At 49.5% G+C, this 19530-nt stretch overlaps 1 protein-coding gene across 6 annotated transcripts in view; it reads left to right on the top strand.

Annotated features, from left to right (window-relative positions):
* Positions 1–19530, top strand: part of LOC105490104 (neuronal PAS domain protein 2) — a 175949-nt gene that overhangs the window by 136992 nt on the left and 19427 nt on the right. For all 6 annotated transcript variants that reach the window (XM_011755417.3, XM_011755418.3, XM_071077255.1 and 3 more), the window contains 8 exons: positions 5221–5339; positions 6022–6104; positions 6822–6928; positions 9127–9274; positions 11811–11895; positions 15666–15807; positions 16306–16415; positions 18872–18961. In XM_011755417.3, the coding sequence (XP_011753719.1) occupies positions 5221–5339; positions 6022–6104; positions 6822–6928; positions 9127–9274; positions 11811–11895; positions 15666–15807; positions 16306–16415; positions 18872–18961 (884 nt within the window). The remainder of the gene's footprint in view (positions 1–5220; positions 5340–6021; positions 6105–6821; positions 6929–9126; positions 9275–11810; positions 11896–15665; positions 15808–16305; positions 16416–18871; positions 18962–19530) is intronic.

The following is a 19530-nucleotide window of genomic DNA, read 5'->3' as shown; positions in this document are numbered from 1 at the left end:
GGATATTTCTCAACACCATCACACCCTTCTGGCCCCTAAAAATACTCATTTTCATTAATAATTGCTGGGGGGAAGAAGAAATATTTGAGTAAGACATGTAGTTTCCCTTTAGAGTCATTTTTTAATCCAGTAAATTGCAAAGCCAGGCCAGGCACGGTGGCTCACTCCTGTAATCCCAGCACTTTTGAGAGGCTAGGTGGGCAGATAATGGGAGCTCAGGAGTTTGAGACCAGCCTGGGCAACATGGTGAAACCCTGTCTCAAAAAAAAAAAAAGAAAAAAAACCAGGTGTGATGGCTCACACCTGTGGTCCCAGCTACTCAGGAGGCTGAGGTGGGAGGATCACGTGAGCCCAGGAGGTCCAGGTTGCAGTGAGCCTAGATTGCACCACTGCATTCCTGCCTAGGCAAAGGAGGTAGACCCTGTCTCCAAAAAAAAAAAAAAAATCGCAAAGCCCCAGCTCTCTCTTGTGTTTCCTGCCTTTTCTCCAACATTGCTCTTCTCTATGCAAAACAGAACTGAAAGAAAGGAAAGGATCAAATGTGCCCTGGGTAAGGTAGGCAGTGCCCCTGCCAAGAAGTGAGCAGGATTATCACGCTGCTCTCCTGAGAACCTAGTCACCTGGCTATTCAGAACACATTGGGTCAAGCACACTGAAGAGAAAAAAAATAAGAGTCTGGACATAGTGCTTAATTAGTGGGAGATGATTTCTCATGAATGTGCAGAAAGTTATTTTCCCCTCAGCGTTCCGAAGCCATAGCCTGAATGTTTTGGATGTTTATCACGATTGGGACTTAACAACTTTATTCTTCCTGGAGCGAAACCTCATCACTGATAGTTTCTTCTCTTCCCAGACACCTGTCAGCCTTGTTTTGCATTTGTTTCGAGAAGTGCCGAGAAAGCTATTTGTCACTTCCTTGTGGAAGATTAGTATGTTTTCCTCCAGCCATTGCAACTAATTTATCATAAGCAGGTCATCTCCGATGAGAATACTTAATTGTGCTGATGACTGAGCTGGTAACTCAGTGGAACAGAGCCAGACATCTCTCTCCAGCTCTTTCTATTTATATTCCCTTGCTGTTAACTAATGCTATTACCATTTCTGCATCTTCCTTGCTCCTTCCTGAGCCCTTCTGAAAAAAGTTCTCTGCCACCTGAGATCTTCCTGCCCTCGTAGTCATCTTTTTCTCCTCATCATGCTGATTTGGGAGCTCACCTTTGTCATCAGAGTTGGAAGCCAACTTTGGGTGCTTCCAAATGAGGCAGACATGACTCATTCTGAGTCCCTGGGACTCTCCTGGTTTTGGAATCCCAAGAATACCAGCCCAAGAGAAAACTTTGTCAGGGTCTCTGAAGTTAAGAGAGTGTAATGAAAGTTTCAGGACATGATAACCTGTGGACTGTTTTAATAGGAGGACCATCAAGAAAGCACGAGGCCAGGTGCGGTGGCTCACGCCTGTAATCCCAGCACTTGGGAGGCTAAGGCAGGTGGATCATCTGAGGTCAGGAGTTCGAGACCAGCCTGGCCAACATGGTGAAACCACGTCTCTACTAAAAATACAAAAATTAGCCTGGCATGGTGGCACAGGCCTGGGGCACAGAGCAAGACTCTGTCTGAAAAAGCAAGCTAGCACTGCGTCTCCACAAGTAGAAGCCCACGCCATGCACCTGCTGTGTTTTCCATCACAGAGTGGTGATTGCCATGTGCTGATTTGCAGCAGTTTCCCTGACCTGGCCTCCTGCTGACCAGTGTTAATGTATCAGTCAGGCAGTGAGCTCACCTGCCTGCCAGTGGAACCCAGGCCACGTGCTACGGGCACCTCCTACACCTGGCAGAGTAGACAGGCCACCAGTAGCACCAAGGTGGGTCACACTGCAGAAGGGAAGCCACCTTGGGGTCCCAAGGCCTGTGTGCTAGTTGCTGGCAAGGATGAGATGGCGTCTTCCCGAACTGGACCTTAAGCTAGGGTTTGGAGATGAGCCAGGCCATCTCATGGGAGATTCATCTGATAAACACATGTTGAGCACTTGTGCACAGGACACCTGCTCAGAGGTGGAGACAGGGAAAGAGCCCCAGTTCCTGCCATGGGGAAGGCTAGATATTTAGCTTTTGGCAAGAGTAAGGTCAGTTTTGAGTAAGACGACCCTAGCGGGGAAAATGTGGCAAGAATGAGTTGCTTTTCTGTGTATTGTGAGTGGTCAGAGAGCTGAGAAAACAGGGCCGCTCCTGCAGTTAGTGGTTAATCCTTCTGAGAGTCTCAGGAAGGCAGTTGTAATTAGATATATTCTTTCTGTTACTTAGATTGAAACAACTAATTGAATCATTAATTAATGTCTTTAAAGTACCTTGGGATTCAAAGCGCCAGAGAAGTTGCTCTAAGTGCTGAATATGACTATGAAGTCCCGGGCAGCAGTTTGCGCCTGTGTTGCCTCCAGAATACGCAGGAAGACTCGTACTGCGGGGAAAAGTTATTTCCAATGCAACTGGCAAAAAGTTCAAAGGATCTTCTTTGCCTTAGTTTTCCCCAAGGTTTCTTGCTTGGCCTATATTAAAACATTCATCCTGGATGTATTATCACTCTTGATCGTGCCCTCAGTTTTTTAAGTTTTTTGGTGGAAAAGGCATCTTGAAGAGAGAAGTTGTTCCGTTCTGGACATCTGTAAAATATCTAGCTTATCCAATGCAGGCTACAAGCAATAATGAAACTTCCCTTTTGGGGGTGCATTTTTATCTTGAAAGACTTAGATGCTGTAAAAGAGCAGATAAAACTGCACTGGGGAGCAGCCAGGGCGACAGTAAGCTCTGTGATACATCCACCTGATGTCCATGGGCCAGGTCGCTGCTGCCCTTGAAGAAGGAACCAGGGCTAGGATGTCTTGGGGCAGGCGTTGCCCACTTCACAATATTTTTCTGTCCCCTTCTCTTCCTCACAGTGAATCGGGGGAAGGCATTTCTGACAGAGCACAGAAATGTAACAGCTGAAAGGATCGTACAAAGAAGTTGCATGGTTTAGAGATAGATTAAGGGGGAGGCCTTCTCTGAAATTCCTGGGAGGTCCTCAGAAGTTTGTTTGGAAGGTCTTGGTATTCTGAAAGAGTCAGAATTTTATTAGTCATTATCTGGCTGGGTAACATCTCTTAGATTCAAGCAGAGAGAGGATTTCACATCTGGGAAGTTTTTAAATGTCTCTCTTTTTTTCAATTATGCAGATGTTCACATCTGTAGACCCGTCCCTTATGTGGAATTGTTTTCCTTCCCTTTGATAAGTTTCTTGGCTCATCTTACAAATTCATTTGCAATAGCCTAAGCCAACTTGTGACAGATGTAAGCTCTCCGGAGACCACTGCTTTTTATTTTGCCCACTTTATATTCATGTTTGGAAACATTAGTATTTATGTGAATGAATTCAGAGAATATGTTTGGTAAAATGAATTTATTCATGTTAGTGGAGAGAAGACCACATTATAGAATCTTTTAGAAACCTATAAATATATATATATATATATATTTTAAAAAGTGATTGGAAAGCTAAAATCCAAAGAAAATCTTGCGGATTTCATTTTATGATGATTTAGCTTTCTGATGCTCGATATGTTCCTCGTTAACTTGGAGAACATCATGATATTTCAGTTCAGAATGTGCGGGATATAATTGTGAAAAACGCAGCATGGATTATCAGCCCGGGGGATCCTCAGCCTGGCTGCACGCTGGCGAACCTGCAGAGCCTTTGAGAAGGCCGGTGCCTGGGCTTTACCCCAGAGTGTCTGAATTAGCTGACCTGTTTAGGGCCCAGGCAGCGGTGCCCGGGGTCCCAAGGGAACCCCATGCGTGGCCAACTTTCAGAATTCCACGTACGTAGTAAATCGGCTTTTCTCCTATTTAACAGGGTTCTTTATCCCACCTGGAAAACTCCATCTGAAAGTAGCTAACTTTTTCTCTGGCCTAGAAGGTCAGTTGGTTCTCCACGGTTGCCCTGGAGGCAGGGACCGAGTCACACCAAGAAGACTCTGCTGAGGCTACTGGAGGTGTGGGCTGTCGTCATGATGGGCGCCCATGGGTGTGGGCCTCGAACCATCCCCCCTCTGCCCTGTTAGAACCCTGGGCCTAGAGCCCAAAACCTTGATGGCATCCCTGCTGTTGTTTCTGAGTGCCTATGGTTAATTATAGAACCTTTCTGGGCCTAGGACAGTAATGCCCTCCCAGATGTGTGAGAAGACGAAAGAAGATGCGTGAGAGCAGATTTTGTCACCTGGGCCCTGCTAGGAAACTAGCAAGTTTCATTGTAGGCGTTATGTTCCTCTGGGGATGACCCTAAATCCTGAGCCCCGTCTCCTCAGTGGCCCAGACCCAGCCCCTGTATCAGCCTGGGCTTCCAAGGGGGAGTTTCAGGACAGAGGCCCTTGAACCCCAGGTGCGCCAGCCAAGACAGGGGTGGGAAGGGGGTGTCAATGATGCTGAGACACCCCTACTTTGCCTGGGACCATCAGTATCAGGAATATTGATTATGGAATTCACCTTAAAACACTGGCTGGAGTATTCACACCGTTACTGCAGAACGAGGCTATCTTCTCGTTTGTTTGTTTGTTTTGTTTGCAGACAGAGTCTTACTCTGTCACCCAGGCTGGAGTGCAGTGGTGCAATCTTGGCTCACTGCAACCGCCGCGTCCCAGGTTCAAGTGATTCTCATGCCTCCCAAGTAGTTGGGATTACAGGCACACACCACCATGCCCAGCTAATTTTTGTTTTTTTGTTTGTTTGTTTTTTTAGTAGCGATGGGGGTTTCACCTTGTTGGCCATGGTGGTCTCGAACTTCTGGCCTCAAGTGATCTTCCCTCCTCGGCCTCCCAAAGTGCTGGGATTACAGGCGTAAGCCACTGTGCCCGGCCTGTCTTCTCATTTTGTAGACTATTTTTCCCAGCATAATAAGCCATAGGGCTAGTGGAAGTGAGAGGCAGTGCTGAGTGCTGGTGACCGGCATGGGCTCCAGCAAGCTTTTTGGCCTTGTACCAGTTACTTCCTTCTGTGCCTCGGTTTCCTCATTTTGCAATGGGAATAATAGTATGACCGACCTCGTCCAGTTGTTGTAAGAATGAAATGAGTTAATATGCTCTACATAAACCCTGGGGGCAGCGCTTGGCTTACGGTTAAGTGCCAGCTAGGAATTGGCTGATGTCACTAGACAGGGCTAATCTGTGTGTCCTCTTCTTCCCAACCCCCCAGTGCCTAGCCCCTCCTGTAACGGTTTTGACAACACCCTTTCAAGACCTTGCCGGGTGCCACTAGGAAAGGAGGTTTGCTTCATTGCCACCGTTCGTCTGGCAACACCACAATTCTTAAAGGCAAGTATCTGAGAGGCGGTTCATTGTGCGGAGCTGTTATGATTGACTCACATTTTGTTGTATGTAATTAATGGTCTTTGGGGAGGGAATACATTGCAGGGAAGTTGTCACTGGCTTTGAAAATCGAAGTGTCTGGCTTCTGTGCCTGCACACACGCCCTTTCCCCTGCCCTGTTTCCTGCAAATGGTTCTGTGTGAAGGCGGTGTCACTTGCTGTTCTGCTGTTTGATAACCGTACGTCTTCCCACCTTTCACGCCGGCGTTGAGACCATCCGGGGTAGGCCTGGGTGAGAACCGAGTGTCAGAGCGTTGGGGGTTTGTCTGCCTTTTCTCGTCTGTGATTGCTTCAACATCGATGGCATGACTCTTGAGTTAAATGAGTAATTCAGATTCCGATGAAAAGCCATTTTCCACATGTTTGCCACACTTCTCGATAATGGGAAGGGATGGTGTGACATTTTGGCTCCTAGGTATTTTTCCCCAGCTTGTGAAATAAATTTAGTATCAGCTAATACCGAAATTAGCTACAGATGATGAGTTTCAGTCCAACACGACTTGGAGACTTGCTCAAAACGATTTTAACTTCTGTTACCCACCATGCGTTCCTCTTGAACAAACCTAGGGTGAGCATCTGGCACCCAAGCAACTTTTTTTTTTTTTTTTTTTTTCTGCTTCCAATACAGGAAATGTGCATAGTTGACGAACCTTTAGAGGAATTCACTTCAAGGCATAGCTTGGAATGGAAATTTTTATTTCTGGATCACAGGTTTGAGAAAAGAAAAACATATTTGGGTTGGGCCCTTCTCAAGTCTTGTTTGCGTGAGCCAGGCTCTCCTTGGGAGAGAAGAGTCGGCCCTGGTCCATTGAAGGAGAAGGACTCTCTGGCGCTAGGAACAGTCGTCCCTGCCAAGGGTGGGTGGATGCTCTCCAGCTGCATCTGCCCCTTTGTGAATATGTTCTGTATTCGGGTCTGATGCCTCAGCCCTGGGCCATCTTTGGGATGATCCTCCCTTGGGGCCCTTTCCAGCTCCCAGGAAGGCAGCAGCAAGTGTGAGAGAAATCTCTCATCTCATTTTTTCCAACCTCCTTTGATCCTTGAGCCCAATATTTACTTTTTCTTTTGTAACATTATTTGCAGTTGAAGAACTCCAAATCGCCCCTCCCCACCCTTTAATTTTATATTACACTTTGGTGTTGGGCTGATCCAATCTGTAGCTGTTTTTAATTACCCAGAAGTGATAAAGCTTATTGTTATCTGGGCCAAGTTATGCCAAGGGAAAGGAGTTATCTATAGGCCAAAAAAAAAGCTGAGCCCCTTGGAAAACACAGCCTCTCTGGTTTTGACCATTGCAGAGTTATGTTTCTCCCCTCGTTCTTGAGAAATGAGGCCTCCATGTTGATCAGTATGGACAGGCATGGCCACCAGGGTGAGTCCTGCGGTGTATCTCCTCCCTGATGACAAGTCCTCCTTGTCCTTGTGCAGAGCCCCTCCAATCATAGGATACCTGCCTTTTGAAGTGCTGGGAACCTCGGGCTATGACTACTACCACATCGATGACCTGGAGCTCCTGGCCAGGTGCCACCAGCACCGTGAGTACCACTGCCCAGCCCAGGCATGGGGGCCTTGTGTTCACTCCACTGAGGCCCGGCAGCAGGGCTCTGGGACTCCAGATATCTCTGCTCGTTACCTGGTTTCTTTTTAAGGTGGGGAACTTGGTTTTCTCTGAGATGATCTGGGGGTATGGTGGAGGCCCCTTATCTGCATCTACCCCCATGTCAGGTTTTCACCTGGAATTCACTTGGCCCCAAACCCTAGCACCTTCCCACTATCATCCAGACAGGCGCCCTGTTTAACCCTAATTAAGAAACTAAGGTGATGCAGGGACTTTTTTTTAAGTAATGCATTTCAGAGATAAAATACCGGGTTCTCATAACTGTTCTTTCATCAGCAGATATGTATTGCTCACTAACGTAGGCCGGATACTGAGTAGCCCGGCAGATGGGGGCGATCAGTACCTACTTGCTGTTCCACAGGGCAGGTCTGCTGGGAAAGCCAGCCATAGGTGACTTTGTGGGATGTGGTTGGTGCACTGAAGGGGATGCACACACATATTGGGAGACTCAAGAGGACCCTCACAGCTGGGATTTGGGGAAGGCTCTTTCCCACAGAAGAGGGGAACACATTAGCAAATATATGGGAGATGGGACTTATGATGTGGGCGAGTGAGAATTACAAGCTTGTCCAAGTTCTCACTCAGCAAGTGGCTTCAAGAATGAACCACTTAAAGCTGTATTTTCAGTGCCAACTCTTAACGTTAAACAGGAACACTGACCTGTTGATCCTGATGCATGAACTGACCACTAACATTGCGCTTTAAAAAATGCCTCACCGTAGTACCCATGAGAACTTTTTTTTTGAGACAGATTCTCGCTCTGTCACTCAGGCTGGAGTGCAGTGGTGCAATCTCAGCTCACTGCAAGCTTCGCCTCCCGGGTTCCAGCGATTCTCCCGCCTCAGCCTCCGGAGTAGTTGGGATTACAGGCACATGCCACCACGCCCAGCTAATTTTTTGTATTTTTAGTAGAGATAGGGTTTCACCATGTTGGTCAGGCTGGTCTCAAACTCCTGACTTCAAGTGATCTGCTCACCTCGGCCTCCCAAAATGCTTGGATTACAGGCGTGAGCCACCGTGTCTGGCCAGAACTTTCTCTTCTGTGGAGAGGGAAGGAAGAATAGGCTTGAGTTCCATCTGGATCGGCTGTTAGAATTTAAAGCTAATCATTAAAACTGTAACTCGTTGCTCCTCAAGAGTGTGGTCTAGGACCACACTGCATAGGCATCATGGGAAGGATGCCACACTTGTAGAATCAGGCCTACTCAATCAGGGTGTCTATTTTAACCAGGTCCCCAAGTGAAGAATGACATTCAGCATTTGAAAGGCTTCTCAATGGCTTGGGCAAGAGGTCCTTGCTCTGTGGAGGCCACGCCCTCAATCTGCTGGGCTTCTCTCCTCTTCAGATAGTCACATTCTCCAAGGCAGTGCCCTTCTGTAGCATTAATTTCCTAGTTGAGATTTCTCTTAACCATTTACCTAAAGAGGTGCTAAATTCCAGGCACTATGGCAATAAAACCCAAATCATTCTTCTTCCTTGAATCCATAGTCCATCTTTCTGCCCTGCCCAGGCTTGATACACCGTCAGCCTCCATTCTGCTCTGGACACCCCTAGAGGAGCCACCCGCAGACATCACGATGGGGGGCTCCAAGCGGCTCTGGGGAAGGAGGAAGCCTGGGGTGGAGGCATCTGTCCTCGACTCTTTATTTGAGAACCGTGTCAGCTGAGCATGAACTGCTGACTGACAGCCCCAGAGTCGGTCCAGAGGTTGCTGGCTGGCAGGTCTGTTTTCGGGCCAATTCTGGATGCTCTCCCCTGGGCTCCTGCAGCTCCAAAGACAGCTCTGCCTGCAGCGGGAAGATGAGCAGCAGGCAAACCTGGGCCTCTGTTTCATTAAACCTGCAGTTTGAAAATCCGTCTGCATCTGCCCTTATTTGAGGATCTCGTTAAGCTTCTGAGCATTTGGGAAAGTATATGGATCACTCTTCTACTGTTTTTAAGAATTCATGGCAGTGTACCATGATCCTGATAGTTACTTAAAATACAGGGCAACCGGGGAAACGAGCCATGTTTGGTGCCGTCCTTTTGAAAGCTGATCTTAACGATAACTCCGGGGAAAAGGATCACTTTTATATTAACATTGGTTATATGCAGAATCCACTTTCTACTCACAGTGATGCAGTTTGGCAAAGGGAAGTCGTGTTGCTACCGGTTTCTGACCAAAGGTCAGCAGTGGATTTGGCTGCAGACTCACTACTACATCACCTACCACCAGTGGAACTCCAAGCCCGAGTTCATCGTGTGCACACACTCGGTGGTCAGGTACCGTGCACGGGCAGGGGTGCGGCTGCGTCCTTGCCACACCTCGGCGGGGTACAGGGTGGCCCCTGATGGCCGAGTCAGATCAGCAGTCACTCAGGTGTTCTCCATTTCGAGGATCAAGCCCAGGCCATCCCCTGCCGTTAACAGCACAATTCCCAGGGCTCAGCTCGCTTCCGGGCACCACTGGCTCTGCCCTCCCAGGGCTGAGACTCCTTTCAAGCTCTCAGTCAGGCCCCTTTGAACGCCTCATGGACTCTCGCAGGCTGCCAGGATATTACTTAGTAAGTGACTGCTTCACTGACCTACTTACATATTTTCCCATCTCCATCCAACCCACAGCCTTCCCTTGTTCCTGCTTTGAGTAGAAAATTTAAATTTTACCTCTAAATAACTCAAACACATATTCCCCTTTATTTTTAATGCTTTAAAAACCCCTGCTGGCAACTGAGGCAGTGTTGGGAAAACAGCCTGGCTGCCAGTGGGCGCAGGTTCCCGGGAGGTCCCCGCTGGCCTCAGGGAGCCCTCCACCCAGGGCGGGTGAGCGGGACTTCAAAGAGACGCAGCGTGGCCAGGGTTTCATAGACGCCGCCTTTGTGGGTCTCTGCTCCCAAGGATGAAGGGGAAAATGGTCCTCTCCCCCACTACAGAAATTTTAAGAACGTAAATTAGTTTTAAGCTGGCCTCCAGAAAAGCCCTGGAGAAGGGCAAAGAAAGAAAAGTTGGAAGGACAGCATGCCTTTTTTTTTTTTTTAAACTTTAAGTTCTAGGATTCATGTACAGAATGTGCAGGTTTGTTACACAGGTATGCATGTGCTTTGGTGGTTTGCCGCACCTGTCAACCCATCATTTAGGTTTTAAACCCCACATGCATTAGGTATTTGTCCTAATGCTCTCCCTCCCTTTGTCCCCTACCACCCCCACCACCCACAGGCCCTGGTGTATGATGTTCCCCTCCCTGTGTCCATGTGTTCTCATTGTTCAGCTCCCACTTATGAGTGAGAACATGTGGTGTTTGGTTTTCTGTTCCTGTGTTAGTTTGCTGAGGATGATGGCTTCCAGCTTCATCCATGTTCCTGCAAAGGACATGAACTCATTCTTTTTTATAGCTGCATGATATTCCATAAAATTAGAAAAACCTACTTTAAATTTCATATGCATTTCTTATACAAGTCACTTGCTGCTTGATAATGGATGTTTCGAGAAGTGTGTCATTAGGTGATTTTGTCATCATGCAAACATCATAGAGGGTACTGGACACACTAGATGATGTGGTACCTTGGCTATACCGTATAGTGTATTGTTCCTAGGCTACACGCCTGTACAGCATGCTATTGTGCTGAACACTGCAGGTAGTCATAGCACAGGTGTAAGTGTGCATCGGAACGCATCTGAACACAGAAAAGGTACAGTACAAATACGGCGTTCCAGTCTTTGGGAACCACTAATGTCCCATAAGCACATGACTATATATATGTAACAGACACTATGCACACACACACACACACACACACACACACACACACCATACATACATCAGGTCACCAAACCAGGCATTCTTCCTTAACATGCAGAAGCGGGAAGAAACACTAGTGTTCAGCAGCCAATGACCCTGATCCCACTTGACCACACTTTGTGCCCTTGCTCAGGGACTTGATCTTGGATTCCCAGCCCGCCACTGGGCGTGCAGCAGCAGTGGTGTCTGACTCCACGGCAGCCGCCTGTTGCCACCCAGCCTGGTCCTCTGCCCAAGGGCCCCCTACCCCCAGGGAAGGCTGGGCAGCTCTGACCCCTCGCTCTTTAGGCTGTGCCCTCTACCAGCTCTTCTTCTCCATCCTCCACCTCTCAAATCCTTGGAAGAAACTCTCAGAGAAAGGAGGGAGAGAACAGAGTGAATGAATCAGGTGGCAGGCATTCCGGAGGCCCAGGAGCCACATCACTTCCCAAGGCCTCTTACCCCGGGGTCTCCACACCCAGGGCAGAGGTACCACGGGATCACTTAGGCATCACTGTGTTGAGTGGATTTACCCACACTCCTGAAAAGTGGGCCTGTGGGCTCATCTACGGTCTGGATTTGGCTATTCCTGTGTTTGTTTGAGAGGAAACTTTCTGAGAAATGTAACTACTAAAAAAGTTTTGTGTCACTCTTCCATATGCACGGTCCAGACTGAGCAGGTTTTAAGAAAGGCTTCTAATTATTTAAAGGCAGAAGCTTATCCCATAGACGAAAATGGGTTTTTTAAAGACAATTACAATTGGAGATTTCAGGGAAGTAAAAAGAATAGTAAATGAGAGGGGAATAAAGACATCCTGGAAATAAAAAGATTTTGAACGTCATATTGTAAGTCACTCAGGTGGAATTTAAGGCAGAGAACGACGCTCATTCCTTCCAACAAGTCGCAGGCCAGGCTCCTCTGTGTTGACTGTTGTGGGGGGCAAGGGTTACCTAGAGAACCTCGATGTACCTTGCAGTCTGTTCAGGGGGTGTCATCCCATCCTGCACCCCATCTCCACCGTGGTCTCTTAATTTCCTGTGCAGTTATGCAGACGTCCGGGTGGAAAGGAGGCAGGAGCTGGCTCTGGAAGACCCGCCATCCGAGGCCCTCCACTCCTCAGCACTGAAGGTATGGCCATCCCCGCTAGACGGATACAGCCAAGGCTGGCTAGGGAGAAAATGCAGCCAACCAGTGTCTGAAACAAGGGCTTATTTTCATCAATGGAAGGACACATCCAAGCTATGCAGGAGGCTGAGGTAGGAGGGTCCCTTGAGGCCATCACATGGAGGCTGTGGTGAGCTATGATTGTGCCACCATACTCCAGCCTGGATGACAGAGTAAGACTCTAGCTCAAAAAAAAAAAAAAAAAAAAGAGTCTGCAGAGCTGGGTTACACACAGCCCCTGGACTCAAAGCATGGCTCGGCGACTTTCCAGCCTTACAAGCATGGCTCCAATGAGTCCACTCGGCATTTCCTCCACAGATAAGACACGGGGGAGTTCCTTCCTCCCCCGCTGGGTTGTGGAGGAATTCCAGAGTCCCTGGTCTTCCTTTGCTTGAGGGCCATGGCACTGCCTCCAGGATGCAGGCACCCTATGGGGAGGCTGCCCTCGCACACCATCCCCCCATCACCTATGCTTTCTATTTCTGCGTTCAGGGGTCTTGGTGAACATCATGCTGGAGCCAACTCGGGGTCAGGGAGTCCTGCTTTAGAAAGGCATTCCCTCCACAGAGCCCCTTCTGTCCTTCCTTCCACACTGAGCCCTCTGCTCCCCTCTGCCCAGCCAGACGTCTCCTTGTCCCTGCTCCTGGTCCACAGCTCCTGGGAACCTTGGGGACCATCTGCAAGTAGACCAGAGCCCTGTTCCTCAGAGTCCATTCTTAAAGCAGACATAAATGTTGGGAGAAAAGGAAAAAAAGCAAGAAAGGGAGGGAGTGTTGTATTTCATCAAAGTTAAGGAAGCTGTCAGCTGGAAGATCCACATGAATTTTTCTTTCTTTTTTTTTTTTTTTTTTTTGAGACAAAGTCTCGCTTTGTTGCCCCAGCTGGAGCGCAGTGGTGCAGTCTCAATCTCGGCTCACTGCAACCTCCACCTCCGGGATCAAGCAATTCTCATGCTTTAGTCTCCCAAGTAGCCGGGATTACAGGTGCCCGCCACCACACCCGGCTAATTTTTGTGTCTTTCATAGAGACAGGGTTTCACTGTGTTGGCCAGGCTGGTCTCGAACTCCTGACCTCAAGTGATCTTCCCGCCTCAGCTTCCCACAGTGCTGGGATTGCGGGCGTGAGCCACCGTGCCTGGCCTCCACGTGATTTTTTTCTCCCACTGAGAGAAAAATTGCTGCCAACCAGTCTCTGAAACAAGAGTTTCTTTTCATCAAGGGAAGGACACGTCTTAATTTCAGAAGTGTTCAAATGTGAGTGCTGGAGAGGGGAGTACCTCTTAGAACTGGTGAAGCTCAACTTCCAGGGTGCCCAGTGACCCCAAATCCAGAGCCTTGGGCCAGAGGCCGGTGCCACAGCAGTGGTCCAGCCTTGCAGGCTGTCTGTGGTCCAACAGAAGCATCTCTTACCCCTGAAGGGCCAAGTTGGGAGGAAGCAGAAATCACCTTTCAAGATCAGAGAGCAGTGGGTGCCTTGGCAGAGCCTCCCCGGCTGCTGTGTCGTGTGGTGGCGTGTTCCATGGCGATTCATGACCAGCGCGCTGATAGGACGCAGCTGACATTGTTTATGGAAGTGTTTATTACCCAGCCCTGTCACACTATACATTATGTATCATGTCATAGAGGGAACTCAGCTGCTAATAGGCAGATGTTAGACACACCATACATCATGGCTGAAGAACAGGCGTAGTGTGTATCATCCAGTCAGAAATTTATCATTGAGGTTTCTGATCCTTGGGGAGTCCTGGAGCCCTGTGAAAGAATGTCTTCTCATCAAAATGCACATATTTAAAGATACAAACACAATCACCGGGCGCGGTGGCTCATGCCTGTAATCCCAGCACATTGGGAGGCTGAGGCGGGGAGATCACAAGGTCAGGAGTTCGAGACCAGCCTGACCAACATGGAGAAACCCCGTCTCCACTAAAAATACAAAAATTATCTGGGTGGGGTGGTGCGCACCTGTAATCCCAGCTATTCAGGAGGCTGAGGCTGGAGAATCACTTGAACCCAGGAGGCAGAGCTTGCAGTGAGCCAAGACTGTGCCACTGCACTCTAGCCTGGGTAACAGAGTGAGACGCGGTCTCAAAAAAAATAATAATAAAAATACAAACACAGTCTTGGGCACTGGGTTAAGAAATCCCTTTAAAGTAAAAGCTCCCACCAGAGCTCCCAAACTATCTGTGATGTTGAACCAGTTTGGTTTTTATAGCTTTGCTGTCTGTCACTGTCCAGTGCATTTGTAAAATGCAGATTCCTGTGTGTGGATGTGATGTGCAGAGATGTCAAATGGGCATCCAAGTTCCTCCGTGCTTATTCTCACTTCCTGGACCGACTTCTCTGCTGACTAGGAACACGTAATTCACAAAGAGCCGTGGTCCAGGGACCCCGCTCTAAGGAGCCTGGTCAAAGGGAAACTGTAACCAAGCAGCGAGGTCCCCAAATTGCCATTTACCTCAGCACATCCAGCCACATGTGGTATTTCTGTTTTGCACAAAAGCCCGTAGGTCACATGTCAGTCACTTCAGCCCTACTGTAGGCGCACAGCGTCCACCCCCACTGCAGCCGTGACACAAAAGACAAAACAGCCACACAGACGCACGCATGGGATTTCATACCCAAGGCCGTGGGACACAGACCAGCCCGTTGACGTGGCCCAGAGATGCTGGCAGTTTCCATTCTTCTAAGACTGGGTAGGAATGCGGCTCAGGAGAGGAGTCACTGTTTTGTTTTCTTCTTTAGCTTAAAAATTATCCCAACCTTTGTTTTGTTTATTATTATTTTTTTAGACCTTGTCTCACTATGTTGCCCAGGTGCCCAGGCTGGAGTGCAGTGGCATGATCTCAGCTCACTGCAACCTCTGTCTCCAAAGTTCAAGCTGTTCTCCTGCCTCAGCCTCCCAAGTAGCTGGGATTATAGGCGCCTGCTACCACATCCAGCTAATTTTTGTATTTTTAGTAAAGACGGTGTTTCACCATGTTGCCCAGGCTGGTCTCGAACTCCTGACCTCAAATGATCCGCCTGCCTCAGCCTCCCAAAGAGCTGGGATTACAGGCATGAGCCACCGCGCCCAGCCCCAACACAACCCGTTTTCATGTGCCTATAAGAGCTAAGCCACAGAGGATGGAAAAACGGTCCCTCGCAGTCAGACTGTCACAGCTGCTTTCTTGTCACACTGTATTTGAGGCAGAGACATCCTGAGAGCCAGGGTCAGTCAGGAGCAAGAGGTTGAAAGACAGGAGACCCCTTGCCCTCACTGGTTCTCCACTCCAGGGGACACTGAGGCTGCAGAGAATGAGTAACAGGAGAAAGCGTGGGAAGAACCCAGGAAGGTCCAAAGGCACCTGTCCCACTGGATGAGTTTTACAATCCACTGCCAGCAGCAACCTTATTTCTAGAACTCTTTCCCTCTTCTTGGAAAGTCAAGATGCTGGGTGGTGAGGTGACAATGTTGAGGACAAAATTAAATGCAAAGTCAGTTATGAAAACATAAACAATAAAAACCAAAGGCAAGAAAGGGTAATAAACACTGCTTTTCGGCTGCAAGCCTCTCTGGGGCTTTAGGTTACATGTATGTATATACACTACCCAAGCGTCTTTGGAATCGTCCCTAAACAACTATGGTATTTGTCTCAGCAGCTTCTGAGGTTGTCAACATACTTAGAACTAAAGTCACGCCCAGTGATTCTTTCCTCTGGATGCTGACATGAGGACTGTTTGATGTGTGTGTTTCAGGACAAGGGCTCAAGCCTGGAACCTCGGCAGCACTTTAACGCACTCGACGTGGGTGCCTCGGGCCTTAATACCAGTCATTCGCCATCAGCGTCCTCAAGAAGTTCCCACAAATCCTCACACACAGCCATGTCAGAACCCACCTGTGAGTGCGAGTCCATGGATGGGGAGTGGGATGGGGGACCCCATCGGACCAGAGGGACAGCCCCACAGAGGGTCCCAGGGCAGTCTGTGCCTCCGACAGAGGTTGCCGTGCAGTTTATACTCCTTTCCTTTCCCAGACTTCCTGCCTTCTGATCACGTCTCCACACTCTGGTATCCATTCAGTGCCAAGCAAAGACCTTGAGTGGGTGGTGCACAGATCTGATCCCTGGGCTGCTTTTAGTAATTCTGGGGAGGCATCTGATCGGGCAGCTCACTGGACCAAGCAGCAGAAATGAAGTTTGTGGAGTGTTTGTGGTTTCTCCCACCTGCTGCCAGGCTGGGCTTCTGTGGTTCACCTCAAACCTGCATGGTGGACTTCCTTTATCAGCGATCCCAACTGAGCTCTTGTGTTAGCACACCACTGTCATGGGTGTCCTCTTCGGATGAGTGCATGCTAAGTACGTCTAAGTTAGGAAAGTCATTCATTGCTTTCTTACAGCCACTCCCACCAAGCTGATGGCAGAGGCCAGCACCCCAGCTTTGCCAAGATCAGCCACCCTGCCCCAAGAGTTACCTGTCCCCGGGCTCAGCCAGGCAGCCACCATGCCGGTAAGTGTGTGACCCCAGACTCCTCCAGGGGAGTATGCTACAGTGTGGTGGGGGCTGCAGAGCCCCAGGCGAGGTGCTGCGTCTCCCCAGAGGATCCTCTTACTTAGGGATTGAGAGTGTAGGGTGGCAGATGGGGGTGGGAAGTTGAGTAATTTAATTGGCAACTAATTTTAAACATTTGCATGACAAAATTAACATGGATGCATATCCATAGAATACAAAATCCAAGTGAATTTTAAGGGTAAAAGGCAAAACTGCAAACCCGGAGTCATACCGTCATACCCCTAGAGCCCCTGAGGCCACACAATTAGGATTCTTCTGTTTCAGATCCCCTCTCATGCTGGTGTAAATGTTTGAGCAGCTCAGTGGCAACAAAAATACCTCTGCACATATCAGGTGGGACCCGACCCCAACGTGTGCCAGATCCTTCCAGAACGTCAGGGGATGCATGGCCCTGAGAAAGTGCACTGGCCATGTGTCAAGTCGCTGGCATGCACCACTCTGGTCATCTATTGCCAGGTAGCAAACTACACCTAACTTAGTGGCCTAAAGCAACCACGTGTATCAAGTTCATGGAGCCTGGGTCAGGAATTCAGAAAGGGCATCATGGGGATGGCACTTCCCTGCTCCTTGGTGTCGGGGGTCTCATGGGCCTAGGCTACAGAACCCTCTCCTCCAGATGGTGTCTGCACATGAATGTCCGGCACCCAGGCTGGGTGGCTGAGAGCTGGGCTCATCCGAGGCCCTCTGTCATCGACTTGCACAGGCCTCTCAAGCCTTAGGCTGCTCCTGGCATGGTGGTGGACTCCGGGTTCCAAGAGGAGACATCTGGAGAGGCAGGCAGGAGCCGTGCAGCCCTCTGTGACCTAGCCATGGAAGTCAACATAGTGTCACCACAGCCATACCTCTTGGTCAAAGCAGTCCCGAGCTCACCCATCGAGAGGAATCTAGACCTCCACTTCTAGACGGGAGAAGTACCCAGGAATTTTAGGGGCCACCTCCAGATAGTTGCCAAGCCCCTCCCACCCACACTTCACTGTCACTTTGGAGATGGAGTGAACGTGCCACCTTCCTGCCTGCTGTCTCCGTGAAGGCTTTGCACACCCTGCTTGACAAGCTTGGGCAGTGCGTTTCATTTTCAAGTAGAACATGGCAAAGACCACTTATTTGCTCTCCAGCCACCTCCAGATGCGCTTGCAAGCTGTGCCTGCCATTCTTCCAGACTCTGCTGTCCAGTGTGACTCACTCTGCCAACAGTGGAGGCCCAGAGTGCTTCCTTCTCCTCCCAGCCGTGCAGGGAAACCGGGCCCAGACCAGCTTCTGGTTCAGCCCTGTGCCTGGGACTTCTCACTGAAACAAGGTCTTCTGGTAACATTTCCTCCCAGTGCTGTCCTGGGTGACACTTTCCATTTGAGCTGCTTTTTTGGATAGACCCTAGCAACTAGGGGCCGTGTCGGAATAACTTCAGACGAGTCCTTTCACTGTTCTTTTTTTTTTTTTTTTTTTTTTTTTTTGAGACGGAGTCTTGCTCTGTCACCCAGGCTGGAGTGCAGTGGCCAGATCTCAGCTCACTGCAAGCTCCGCCTCCCGGGTTTACGCCATTCTCCTGCCTCAGCCTCCCGAGTAGCTGGGACTACAGGCGCCCGCCACCTCGCCCTTTTTTGTATTTTTTAGTAGAGACGGGGTTTCACCGTGTTAGCCGGGATGGTCTCTCGATCTCCTGACCTCGTGATCCGCCCGTCTCGGCCTCCCAAAGTGCTGGGATTACAGGCTTGAGCCACCGCGCCCGGCCCACTGTTCTTTTAAAAAAAACCACTGGCTCGTGAAGCAGAGCGTTTCATTTCTTATTTCTATACGTTGTCTCCCCCACCCACCCGAGTGATCAGGGAACACAGATGTGACTCAGCTCACTTCCCCGGAGTCTCTCAAAACGTTCTGGACAGAGGCTGGTGAAATTTCCCCAGTCCTCACTGCCTGGATGAGTTCTTGGACAAACACGCATGGTCTGTCCATCTGCATCAGCACTGAGCAGAAAAGATACGGACGCACAGGCCAGCTCATGGTAGCAGTCCACGCACATCGTCCTGCTTGATGACACCGCTAAGAATTAATCCATTTGGGAGGAGGGCAACCAAATCCACCCAGGGCGGAGTCCAGGACAGCAGGCAAGGGAAGGGAAATGGAGCTGAGCTACCAGGCTTGGGCGGGTAGCAGCAGCCTAGCAGAGCACACTGTGGTGGGGCGGGAGCCTGCACCGGTTGTGCGGGGGCTCTGCCCGTGTGCCCTGCATGGGAAGCAGTGCAGCCAGGGAACAGACACCTATACTTTCTAGAAGTCTTGACTTTCAGCTGTTCACCCCAGTGTGGAACGCAGAGAACCCACTGGACCAAGAGACCGCATCCCTGTCTCCTGGAACGGCAGAAGCAGTGGTAACAAAGTCCCTTTCTCTCCCACAGGCCCCTCTGCCTTCCCCATCGTCCTGCGACCTCACACAGCAGCTCCTGCCTCAGACCGTTCTCCAGAGCACACCCGCTCCCATGGCACAGGTGAGTCTGGGACCCAGGGCAGGGCAGCTACTCTCAAGCCAGCAGCCCGCAGTGTGCTGTGCTGACGGTCTTGTATACTTGGGTACCAACCAAGGCCCTGACGTGGGGGAATGTCCCTCCTGATGTGCATGTGGCGTGTGTCCATCCCTGAGGTTCCCCCCACACCCACCCTCTCGTCTCCAAGTTCTTCTTTCCGGTGTCTGGGTTTTTCTTTTTTTAAATTTCAATAGTTTGGGAGGAACAGGTGGTGTTTGGTTATATGGATAAGTTCCTTAGGGGTGATTTCTGAAATTTTGTGTACCTGTCACCCGAGTAGTGTACATTGCACCCAATATGTAGTCCTTTATGCCTCACGCCCCTCACCCTTCCTCCCACCAGCCCCAAAGTCCAGTATTTCATTCTTACGCCTTTGTAGCCTCATAGTTTAGCTCCCACTTAGAAGTGAAAACATATGATATTTGGTTTTCCATTCCTGAGTTGCTTCACTTAGAAGAATGACCTCCAGCTCCATCCAAGTTGCTGCAAAAGTCCAGGGTTTGTTTTTTTAATTCTTTTAACAGTCTCTGTTC

The sequence above is a fragment of the Macaca nemestrina genome, chromosome 13 (genome assembly GCF_043159975.1).
Source record: "Macaca nemestrina isolate mMacNem1 chromosome 13, mMacNem.hap1, whole genome shotgun sequence".
NCBI classification, from domain to species: Eukaryota; Metazoa; Chordata; class Mammalia; order Primates; family Cercopithecidae; genus Macaca; species Macaca nemestrina.
Note: the sequence above shows the minus strand (reverse complement) of the source record. Positions and strands in the feature narration are given on the sequence as shown.